Below are 12770 nucleotides of genomic sequence, written 5' to 3' on the forward strand. Positions count from 1 at the left end.
TCGATCAATTAGCTCTCGAGTGACAAAAAAAAAATCCCAATCGAATTGAAAATTTGCCAAATTTTGGTTGGCTCCGAATGGAATTCTGAATTTCTCTGCTTGTCACGAAAAAAAATTATGTGTTAACTAAGGGTGAGATTTACATGGCCGAATCTCTTGTGACCCGTGAGGTTGCAAATTAATTACATCGCTCTCAACTCCGGCGAACTCGCCGCCGGCGCCGCCGCCTACAAGAGGGACAACGGCGTGGGTTGGGGGAAGAGGTCGGCGAATCGCTGGAGGGCCTCGCGCATCCACCAGTGCGGGCACCGGTCCATGGCCTGCTGCGGGGAGACCCAGCTGCGGCGCCTGGCCGCCATCTCCGGCCACCGGTCGAGCTCGTCGGTGACCCGGAGCGGGAAGACGAAGCCCTCGTAGGTGGCGTCGTAGCGGCGGCTCCGGTAGCACCACCGCCCCAGCGAGGCGCCGATCTCGCCGAGCACCCCGGCCTCCTCCAGGGCCTCCCGCCGCGCCGCCTCGTCCACGGACTCGTCCAGCTCCCACCCGCCCTTGGGGAACATCACCACGTCGCCGGCGGCGGCGCCCTTCTTCTGCGAGCTGATCACGAGCACCTCCACCCCGCCGCCGTCGCCCCTCACCCTGTACGGGATGCACCCCACCACCATCCTCCCCCCCGTGTTGTCGCTGTACCTCTGCAGCTCCCTCCCCTGCCTCGCCACCATCACCGCCGCCATCGCTGGAATCGAATCGAATGCGACCTTCTTTGCTTTGCCTTTGGAGTTTGGATTGGATCAGTTGGATCGATGGATGAATCTTTGCTTGAGCTTAGGAGGAGGAGGAGGAGGAGATGGGGGGATTTGGAGGGGATTTGGTGGGTATTAATAGGATTTGGAGGGGGAGAGGGGGTTGTGATTGATCAGCGTCGTCGCCGAGTGATTAGTGGGCGCGAACGCGACGCGACAAAAAAGGTGGGTATGGACCACGCGCGCGCGCGGCTTGGTGTGTGTGTGGACACGGCGCATGGGGCGGGGTGTGTGTTGCTTTCTGTGGCACTGCTCGCTCGGGCAGCTGCCAGCAGGTACAGCAGGTATAGTAGGCTATAAGTCAGCTGTAAATATATTTTAAAAAGATAAATAAGGAGAGAAAAGAACAGCGGGCTACAGATTGGTAGCCAGCTGTAGTACGGACTCCACGACACACTGTGTGTATAATAAATGAGACCATGTATTAATAGTGTAGTATGTAACTATTGTATTAATGAGCTATTAGGTTGGCTATAGATAAATTAGAGCTAGTAGTTGACTATACTATTAAACTTGCTCTTAGATCAAAGTTTAATAGTATAGTCAACTACTAGGTACCTATTCATCCGTAGTTATTTTAATAACTCATTCATACAATAGTTACATACTACACTATCAATAACCGGTACCACCTGTCATACACACATTGCGTCTTGAAGTCCGTACTATGGCTGGCTATAAATCTGTAGCACGCTGCTCTTCTCTCTCCTCATTTATCTCCTTAAAATATGTTTGCAGCTGGCTTATAGTTTGCTATTGTACTTGCTTTTACTACTTACACTTTGCTTCATCATCAGTTGTACTCCCACCGTCCTATAAAAAACGAATCTAAAACCGGATGTGATATATTCGTACTAATAATCTAGACATATGTAGTACTAGGATTGTCATATCCGATACTAGGTTAATTTTTTATGGGACGGAGAGAGTAAACTTGTATGAAAATTTTTATTCTGTTTTTTTAGCTGATGATCAGGTAAGGGAGTTGCTAGAATGTTGGAGTTTTGTGGTTTTTCTTGATAAGTGGCCACTTGGTCTTGCTTCCTCTTCTAGAGTAAAATCTGTTTGGACAAATTGATTCTAGAGTAAAAACTGTTTGAACAAGTTGATAGTTTATGGTCTATTTCTAGAAGATTTGGGGTGTAGTATTGAATAAGTAGTTGTACTGTTGACGGTTGTGTACTAGTTGCGTGTTACGAGAATTGAACGGGAAATATATCTTTGTTGCCTTTTCAGGGCATTAATTATCTGATAGATGAGTCGAAACTAAACTTTTTAGAATAAGTGCCTCGAATTGTACACATGTAGCTTGATTGCTAATCGTAATATTGATTTTTCTTCTTTTTCTTTTTAACATGGATTATCCTCGTGAAAACAAATGAGATGATAAGTTGTATCACTTTTTTTTCTAAAGAAAAACTGTTGTTATGTTTCGCATCAACAATAAAGAAATATTTGTCATGATATACAGCTAAATTGATCTTTTCAATATGGTGATAAGAAAATTATACGCAACTTCTACTCTTATATTTGACAATTTAAGCATATACAGGATTTCTACATCAAATCTATTACGTTCGTTTTTTCTTTTGTCACTTAAGAGTGTACAATTTCTGTTTTCACACCAATAATTTCAAAGGACATTAACTAATCCAACTGTGCGTAAGTACATTTACCAGACTTTCACTCCATGGTCCTCTATTCCATTATTAAAAAAAAAGGGAAAATCAGCCAATTTAATGCATGATTGCGAAGGGCAATCATCAATGGCTAAAACCCGTGCCACATGAGCACCATCCATCCATCCATCATCTCAGAGGCTATATCTCCCTCTCTATCATCTCAACGAACGAATATCACGTACCGGTCCACCGTGCACCGGGTGCAGCCGGACGGAGAGCAGGTAGGGACAAGCAGAGGACAAACCGCGTAGGACGAGACGAGACGAGAGCGCATCTCGGCCTTCGCAGCTGCTTCTCGCCCCCACACACACATCTCCGTCTCCGGACGCCGCTCGCGTCGCGTCGCGTCACGTCACGTCGGCCTCCTCCTCCTCGTCGTCGTCCATCTCAAGCTTAGCCGCGTACGCGCCTCGTCTCGTCTTCCACCTGTCGAAACATGATTTCGGCAATAATAAAACGGGGTAGCGCACGAGACCTAAAAGTGGATGGATGTGGAGACAAAGGATTTAGACAGGTTCAGGCCCTCTCAATGAGAGGTAATACCCTACTCCTGTTTGGGGATTTGAATCCGCCGGGTGTAGTATAGATCTAACGATCATATGTGCTCATGCCCCCTAGAGGGCCTCCTGCCCACCTTATATAGGATGGGGGGCAGGATTACAAGATAGAAACCTTAACCAACACGGTATCGGCTTCCTAAATCTACTTTACAATATTATCAAATCAGGACTTTAGGCCGCTCCATAATATAAAAGGAAACGTAATACCCAAGTCATGATCTGTTACATATTCCATACATATATGTTATCCCCTATTACTAGTCGGATAACCATGCCGTGTGGGTATGGGGTACCCATAATCTCCACAGTAGCCCCTGAGACCTTCACAGTCAAAAAGATAATCTTCTCCCGAACTAGATTATTCCAAAGCCGAGTACTTCAATCATCTTTGCCATGGTCTCCCGAGTACTTTTACCAAATCTGAAGACTGTGGAGGGCTGAAAAATAAAGTCAGGTGCATCGACTAGATGCACCTAATAGGTGTAGCCCTCGACTATGCGGTTAAGTGAACAAACCAAGCATATAGTCAAGGAATAAATAATCCAACCAACCGAGTGGCTTCGATAATTATAGTTAACCAAGCGACTTGATATAAATATGTAGCATATGCGGTGTAAATCCCTGAATAACATGATCCGAGTGATATACCGACTGCTTTGTAAAACATGATGAGTGTAACCTAAAGTTGGCTACATTATTGAAAATTCACATAGCAAAACAGCTATAAAAAAGCTTGTATGTTGTGAATAAAGAAATTTCCAAAGTATTGGGCATACGCCATGCGCATACTGCTTTAACAGATGTGCTTAAGTCCCTAGAAGACACATGGTTCCACCACACCTGGAAATATATGGCATATGTGGTATAAAATCCGAGTAAATAAACTCATAAAGGATTTACCAACCGCCTGAAAAATGACCACAATATATAATCAGCCTAAGCCATAATATTGGTCAATAAAAATGCACACTTACGTGGCAAAAAGCAACGATATTGTATCCAATCAATTGCTTAAAAACCCAAACAGCACCATGACTATATTAAAAAGTCAGCGGGGCAGCTATATAAAGCTTTACTGTTTGACACCTTTTAAGATGCATTGTACCAACTCCTAAAAAGTTGAGTAACTGCGGTATAAAAGGATTTTAAGGTATTGGGCACTTGATCACGCGCACTTTGGCCTAAGCAAAAAGTGCCTAAGTCCCTAAAAGAACGTGACAGGCCACACCTGAAAATATGGGCTGCAGACATATTAGGCCTAGACCAAAAAATATGCCTTCGACACCCTTTAAAGGATGACGCATGTAACATGCTCTCGAGTAATAAATCTTCCGGGTGATATAGACCAGGTGTAGCTCATATGAATAGCTTCTGATCTGAGTGATTATCCCTTATGAGATACTCCAAAATATATATAATAATTGAATCCCGACTGGCGCAAGTATTCGGTTGATAGCCCTTACGGGGAATAATAATTGGTCCAGTCTTTGAGCATAGAAAATAGACTCATGACTATGAATCCATGTGGAATGTATCCGGAACAAGTCCAAATTGGAGATATAATCCTCACGCTTGAGTTGATGAGCCCCTGAGCATATAGCTTGTCCTTCTGTCATAGTCAAAATTGTCTATTGGCAATAGCTGACGCAGTCGGCATGGAGATGAAATGACCAACATGAAGACGAAATTGCTCATCAGAAGTAACGGAAGATGTCAGTGGTAGTAAAGATGCCACCAATCAAATGTAATGAAGTTGCATAACCATGGAGGCGAAGAAACCAGTCGGCAACAGTCAGGTCAGCTAGCAGTGAGGATGTAGGCGCCCAACAACAACGAAAGAACAGTCGGTGGTGACAAAAGCAAACCGACGATGAAGACGTAGACGCGCATCAACGGTGATGGCGAAATCCACCAATCATGAAGATGAAGAAAATAATCGGCGGCGACAAACGCATCCGACGGTAATGATGATTAGCGGCAACAGAGATAGCCGACTATGATGACGAAGTTTCCCATCAACGGCAGCAGAGTAGGCTATGTTGATGAGGCTTGACAAGATGTTGATGAAGATGACGATGTCGGTGATCCAGTCAATAGCGATGTAGCAGCCGATGATAACGATGAGATCCTCTATCGGCAGTTGCGTAGTAGGCCAACCGTGAAGACAAATAATTGGAGGAGAGTTGATGTTGTTGCCCAACTCGTCTAAACCGAAATATTTGAAGTTGTTGAAGTAGAATGTCTGTTCCGAAGCAAAGATGAAGATAATGACTCCTGGAGTTGACTCGTTGGTTGATGAATTGATTTCTTCAGCTTGACATAAAATTTGTCAAATTTTGAGCCTTGTATTTGTGTAGCCCCCGACTCTTTGATTAGTTGGGAAACAACTGAACATAGAGTCGAGAACTGTAGCTTCTGGTCGTCGAATAGTCATTGCTTGATTGAAGATATGTGTTGAAGATGTCCAAGTAGAAATCCGGTAGTGAAGACGCGCAGTTGTGAAGATAAAAGCACCAGTCGGCGATGGCATAATCAGTCGGCGACAGAAGATGATGATGTCCATCAGTAGTGGTAGCTGTATAAACCAGACGTAGAGGTGAGGGCACTAGTCAGCAGTAGACGAGACGACCGGCGGTGAAGAAGATAAGGCCAATCAACACTGGCAGAATCATGCAGCCATGGAAGTGAAGAAACCAGTCGGCAGCCATGGCAAACGTAGGCAGCTTGTGTTGAAGATACTGATGCCTATTAGTAGTGACAGCGATGTAGCCAGCCGTGAAGAAGGTAGCATCAGTTGGCGTTATAACAGGCCAGCCGTGCAGGCAGTGACACCAGTCAGCGGCGGATGCGGCGGCCGGTCGGTGAAGACGTAGACGCCCAACAACGGCGGCATAAAGGCCAGCCGTGCAGGCGGAAACACCAGTCGGCGGCTGACGAGGCGGCCGGTCGGTGAAGACGTAGACGCCCAACAACGGCGGCATAATAGGCCAGCCATGCAGGCGGAAACACCAGTCGGCGGCGGACGAGGCGGCCGGTCGGTGAAGACGTAGACGCCCAACAACGGCGGCATAATAGGCCAGCCGTGCAGGCGGAAACACCAGTCGGCGGCGGACGAGGCGGCCGGTCGGTGAAGACGTAGACGCCCAACAACGGCGGCATAATAGGCCAGCCGTGCAGGCAGAAACACCAGTCGGCGGCGGCGAAGGCAAGCCGGTCGGTGAAGACGTAGACGCCCAACAACGGCAGCATAATAGGCCAGCCGTGCAGGCGGAAGCACCAGTCGGCGGCGGACGAGGCGGCCGGTCGGTGAAGACGTAGACGCCCAACAACGGCGGCATAATAGCCAGCCGTGCAGGCGGAAACACCAGTCGGCGGCTGACGAGGCGGCCGGTCGGTGAAGACGTAGACGCCCAACAACGGCGGCATAATAGGCCAGCCGTGCAGGCGGAAACACCAGTCGGCGGCGGACGAGGCGGCCGGTCGGTGAAGACGTAGACGCCCAACAACGGCGGCATAATAGGCCAGCCGTGCAGGCGGAAACACCAGTCGGCGGCGGCGAAGGCAAGCCGGTCGGTGAAGACGTAGACGCCCAACAACGGCGGCATAATAGGCCAGCCGTGCAGGCGGAAACACCAGTCGGCGGCGGCGAAGGCAAGCCGGTCGGTGAAGACGTAGACGCCCAACAACGGCCGCATAATAGGCCAGCCGTGCAGGCGGAAGCACCAGTCGGCGGCGGACGAGGCGGCCGGTCGGTGAAGACGTAGACGCCCAACAACGGCGGCATAATAGGCCAGCCGTGCAGGCGGAAACACCAGTCGGCGGCAGCGAAGGCAAGCCGGTCGGTGAAGACGTAGACGCCCAACAACGGCGGCATAATAGGCCAGCCGTGCAGGCGGAAGCACCAGTCGGCGGCGGACGAGGCGGCCGGTCGGTGAAGACGTAGACGCCCAACAACGGCGGCATAAAGGCCAGCCGTGCAGGCGGAAACACCAGTCGGCGGCTGACGAGGCGGCCGGTCGGTGAAGACGTAGACGCCCAACAACGGCGGCATAATAGGCCAGCCGTGCAGGCGGAAACACCAGTCGGCGGCTGACGAGGCGGCCGGTCGGTGAAGACGTAGACGCCCAACAACGGCGGCATAATAGGCCAGCCGTGCAGGCGGAAACACCAGTCGGCGGCGGACGAGGCGGCCGGTCGGTGAAGACGTAGACGCCCAACAACGGCGGCATAAAGGCCAGCCGTGCAGGCGGAAACACCAGTCGGCAGCGGCGAAGGCAAGCCAGTCGGTGAAGACGTAGACGCCCAACAACGGCGGCATAAAGGCCAGCCGTGCAGGCGGAAACACCAGTCGGCGGCGGCGAAGGCAAGCCGGTCGGTGAAGACGTAGACGCCCAACAACGGCAGCATAAAGGCCAGCCGTGCAGGCGGAAACACCAGTCGGCAGCGGCGAAGGCAAGCCGGTCGGTGAAGACGTAGACGCCCAACAACGGCGGCATAAAGGCCAGCCGTGCAGGCGGAAACACCAGTCGGCGGCGGCGAAGGCAAGCCGGTCGGTGAAGACGTAGACGCCCAACAACGGCAGCATAATAGGCCAGCCGTGCAGGCGGAAGCACCAGTCGGCGGCGGACGAGGCGGCCGGTCGGTGAAGACGTAGACGCCCAACAACGGCGGCATAAAGGCCAGCCGTGCAGGCGGAAACACCAGTCGGCGGCGGTCGAGGCGGCCGGTCGGTGAAGACGTAGACGCCCAACAACGGCGGCATAAAGGCCAGCCGTGCAGGCGGAAACACCAGTCGGCGGCGGTCGAGGCGAGCCGGTGGTGATGTTCTGACTGATCCATTCCTGGAGCGTAAGAGATAAGCTTAAAGCCATGAATCCCTTTTATGCATATCTGGATCTGGATCCTGCAGAACAAACATATAGGATGAGTAGTATCTGATATAAATATAATACTCGAGAAAAATTCAAGCAGTTTATAAATACGTATTTCTTCTCTTGTTAATTTTGATTTCCCCGAGCAGATGACTCATTACGTTTAAACACTCTGCCCGACTAGTCATAGCCACCAAGCACTGGGAGTCGGCCTAAGCACTTCCCAAACATGCATATGAGTGACATGAGTTTCGTCATTAATGGAACAAAGTTTCACGGATCGGAGTTTACTACTCGGGTACTTTTGCAATTATTAAGAGCAGAAAATAAATTTATCTCATCTCTATGCTTTTGATTTATTCCGAATAATACTTAGCACCTTGCGTTACTCGGTCCATCCAACGAGCCCCCGGGTGCTAGGAATCGGCCCAAAGGCAACCATCCATTGGCAAACCAAACGGAAAGCATAGGAAGATAGAACTCCATAACTCGATAGGTACTTTTGTACTCAGATTATGTCGCAAGCAATCAAGATAAATATTATGAAAATTGTTTAAAAAATACGATATAACATCTATAGCCCCCGACTCACTAGTCAACGGCGAACCAGTTGATGTAGTGAGGCAAAGGAAAAGACAAAATATCATATAAAGAATAAAATAAATGATGACTTAGCTTTGTAATATTCCCTCGGTGACAGCAGAAGTAGCCGATGTGGGAATAAAGCAGTCCATCAATGGTGACAAAAACACCAGTCGGCGCCAGTGGAACCAAGCCAGTGGTGTAGATGATGAAGCCCATTAACAGCGGCGAAGTCCGCCAACCGTATAGGCAAAAACACCAATCGGCAGCGGCGAAGGCCAGCCGGTCGGCGAAGACGTGGACGCCCATGAACGGTGGTGTGACCAACCAACCGTATAGGCGAGGACACCAGTCGGCGGCGACGGAGGCAGGCCGGCGGTGAAGTCGTAGACGCCTAACAGCGGCGGCATAATAGGCCAGCCGTGTAGGCGGAGGCACCACTCGGCGGCAACGGAGGCAGGCCGGCGGTGAAGTCGTGGACGCCCAACAGCGGCGGCATAATAGGCCAGCCGTGTAGGCGGAGGCACCACTCGGCGGCAACGGAGGCATGCCGGCGGTGAAGACATGGACGCCCATGAACGGTGGTGTGACCGACCAACCGTACAGGCGATGACACCAGTCGGCGGCGACGGAGGCAGGCCGGCGGTGAAGTCGTGGACGCCCAACAGCGGCGGCATAATAGGCCAGCCGTGTAGGCGGAGGCACCACTCGGCGGCAACGGAGGCATGCCGGCGGTGAAGACATGGACGCCCATGAACGGTGGTGTGACCAACCGACCGTATAGGCGATGACACCAGTCGGCGGCGACGGAGGCAGGCCGGCGGTGAAGTCGTGGACGCCCAACAGCGGCGGCATAATAGGCCAGCCGTGTAGGCGGAGGCACCACTCGGCGGCAACGGAGGCATGCCGGCGGTGAAGACGTAGACGCCCAACAACGGTGGTGTGACCAACCAACCATATAGGCGAAGACACCAATCAGCGGCGACGGAGGCAGGCCGGCGGTGAAGACGATATCGCCATCAGCAACGGCAGCGGCGCACACCAACCGTGGAGGCGATGAAACCAATCGGCAGCGACGGAGGCAGGCCGGCGGTGAAGTCGTAGACGCCCAACAGCGGCGGCATAATAGGCCAGCCGTGTAGGCGGAGGCACCAGTCGGCGGCGACGGAGGCAGGCCGGCGGTGAAGTCGTAGACGCCCAACAGCGGCGGCATAATAGGCCAGCCGTGTAGACGGAGGCACCAATCGGCGGCGACGGAGGCAGGCCGGCGGTGAAGTCGTAGACGCCCAACAGCGGCGGCATAATAGGCCAGCCGTGTAGGCGGAGGCACCAGTCGGCGGCGACGGAGACAGGCCGGCGGTGAAGTCGTAGACGCCCAACAGCGGCGGCATAATAGGCCAGCCGTGTAGGCGGAGGCACCACTCGGCGGCGACGGCGGCAGGCCGGCGGTGAAGTCGTAGACGCCCAACAGCGGCGGCATAATAGGCCAGCCGTGTAGGCGAGGACACCAGTCGGCGGCGACGGAGTGAATAGGCCAGCCGTGTAGGCGGAGGCACCACTCGGCGGCGACGGAGGCAGGCCGGCGGTGAAGTCGTAGACGCCCAACAGCGGCGGCATAATAGGCCAGCCGTGCAGGCGGAAACACCAGTCGGCGGCGGCGAAGGCCAGCCGGTCGGTGAAGACATGGACGCCCATGAACGGTGGTGTGACCGACCAACCGTATAGGCGATGACACCAGTCGGCGGCGACGGAGGCAGGCCGGCGGTGAAGTCGTTGTTGCTATCAGCAATGGCGGTGGCGAGGACAAGCCGGCGGAGTGGACTCGCGGCCGATCGACCGGAAAGCTGAGACGCCTCGAGTCCATGACCAGCATCAATCGCCTCAATAGTGCCGCGTAGTTATATGCGAACAACAACAAAAAATAGCAAGAAATTAATCTGAGATTAAAAATCAATATGATAAATAATGATAAAAATCAGATTGAGTTTCCCCCTGACTGATTTGGATCAAGTCAGAGAAGAGGAGCTTGAAGAAGTGGTCGACGGAAAGGAAGTGAAAACTCCCAAAGCGAAAGCGAAGTCGGCGACTCATGAAATTGATTCCATCGCGCTCGTTGATAGGAAACTCGACGCAACCCCTACCTGGCGCGCCAACTGTCGAAACATGATTTCGGCAATAATAAAACGGGGTAGCGCACGAGACCTAAAAGTGGATGGATGTGGAGACAAAGGATTTAGACAGGTTCAGGCCCTCTCAATGAGAGGTAATACCCTACTCCTGTTTGGGGATTTGAATCCGCCGGGTGTAGTATAGATCTAACGATCATATGTGCTCATGCCCCCTAGAGGGCCTCCTGCCCACCTTATATAGGATGGGGGGCAGGATTACAAGATAGAAACCTTAACCAACACGGTATCGGCTTCCTAAATCTACTTTACAATATTATCAAATCAGGACTTTAGGCCGCTCCATAATATAAAAGGAAACGTAATACCCAAGTCATGATCTGTTACATATTCCATACATATATGTTATCCCCTATTACTAGTCGGATAACCATGCCGTGTGGGTATGGGGTACACATAATCTCCACACCACCCTGGGCCTCCCCGTGCGCGCGGCCATGCGTGCGTACGCCCAAGAAGACGCACTAGTTTACGACCCGAAATCGATCGGGCAAAAGTTTCCACGGGAAGTCCCCGTCTCTCCGATCGGCCGTTTTGTTGCTGCTGCGTCCGTGCACGTGCAGATCGTTGTTGGTTGGTTGGTCCTATGCTGTGGCTGGAAAAACATACTACCTCTATATTTTATTAATGTATGACACCGTTGATTTTTTTTTTAACATTTGACCATTCGTCTTATTAAAAAAATTTATATAATTATCATTTATTTTATTATGACTTAATTCGTCATCAAATGTTCTTTAAGCATGACATAAATATTTTTCATATTTGCATAAAAATTTTGAATAAAACGAATGGCCAAACGTTAGTCGAAAAGTCAACGGCGTCATACATTAAAATACTACGGAGGGAGTATATTTTTTTTTACTACCAACCAACAGTTATCTCCATCACTTGTTGGTTGTCTTCGTTGTCGTTGGAGCGTCTCGTGATGATGATGAGGGGTAGTGCCGTAGTGGTGGTGGTGGTGGTTAAGTGGCGACTCATCAATCATGTGTTCTTTTGGACTTGAACCGAACAGTATGCGGGTAAATTTGCACGCTGCGACCAGTCCATATATCCCTGTAGAGTCCATGGGAAGAGAGTCACGGTGAAATTTTAATACTTTTACTAGGATCAAGATCTGGTGCAGTCGTTACTACGACTATAACTTTAGCAGTTGCAGTGCAGCCGATGGATCAAAAATCAACGGCTCAGGTGGCAGGAAAATACTATTCAAAAAACACTGTAGCAAATCTGTACTATAGCGATTACTGTTGCATCAATGGTGCAACAGGATGACAGAGCGAATCTGGACGTTGGCTCCAACGGCTATAACATGCTCCGACTGCTAAAGTTGCAGTCGTTACTACTACAGCACCGGATCTCAATTCCTTTTACTACTACTACTCTTCTATTTAACCAGTCACATGCATGTGTGTTGTAACGAACAGACAGGATCCAGAGAACATGGTTTAATTTGATCAGGGAAACATGTTTTTAATTTTTTTTCTACCATATTTTTTATCGGTTGGTCTTTTTTATTTTTTGCACCAGTATTTTTTCCGGAGCATTTTTTAGAGCATCACCAATAGATAACAAAAATCCATCTAAATCCTTAATAGAACTCGAGATGTAAAAATATTCCTCAATAGATCGTCTAAAATTGACTTCCTAAAATAAAAAATCCGGCCACCCATAAAACAATAAAAAATGTTTTTGCCTATCCCACATTATCGTTGTCATTTGTGTGTCCCTCTCTCCACACACCCACTATGGATTAACCTCGCCTATAGGTGTGTGGAAAAAAAAAGTAGACCTTGGGGGTTGGGTATTTCAATAGGGATTATGTTGGATTTGATTTTTCAACAAAATAATCCCTAAATTATATGATTGATATATGAGGTTGATTTTTCAGATATTGTTTATCATGTTATCATGGAAAGAGGATGATTATGTTTTTAAAGTAGTAGAGATTTCAAAATGCCCAGAATAATTTATTGTTTAGCAATATATATACTGTATCTTCTTTCAAGATGAAAAAACAAGGGAACATTTTTTTTTTGCACGAACAAGGAAATGTTTTAGACAAGCGGCCACCGTTATGCAA

The 12770-nt window shown here is 49.8% G+C and overlaps 1 protein-coding gene across 1 annotated transcript; it reads right to left on the reverse strand.

Moving 5' to 3' along the window:
- Window positions 1–20: 20 nt before the first annotated feature.
- LOC4340670 (nudix hydrolase 21, chloroplastic) lies at window positions 21–849 on the reverse strand. The gene has a single exon (XM_015786122.3). The coding sequence runs from the start codon at window positions 732–734 to the stop codon at window positions 228–230; it is 507 nt and encodes a 168-aa protein (XP_015641608.1). The 5' UTR covers window positions 735–849; the 3' UTR covers window positions 21–227.
- Between the last annotated feature and the right edge of the window lie 11921 nt (window positions 850–12770).

This window comes from Oryza sativa, chromosome 6 (genome assembly GCF_034140825.1).
Source record: "Oryza sativa Japonica Group chromosome 6, ASM3414082v1".
Taxonomy (NCBI): domain Eukaryota; kingdom Viridiplantae; phylum Streptophyta; class Magnoliopsida; order Poales; family Poaceae; genus Oryza; species Oryza sativa.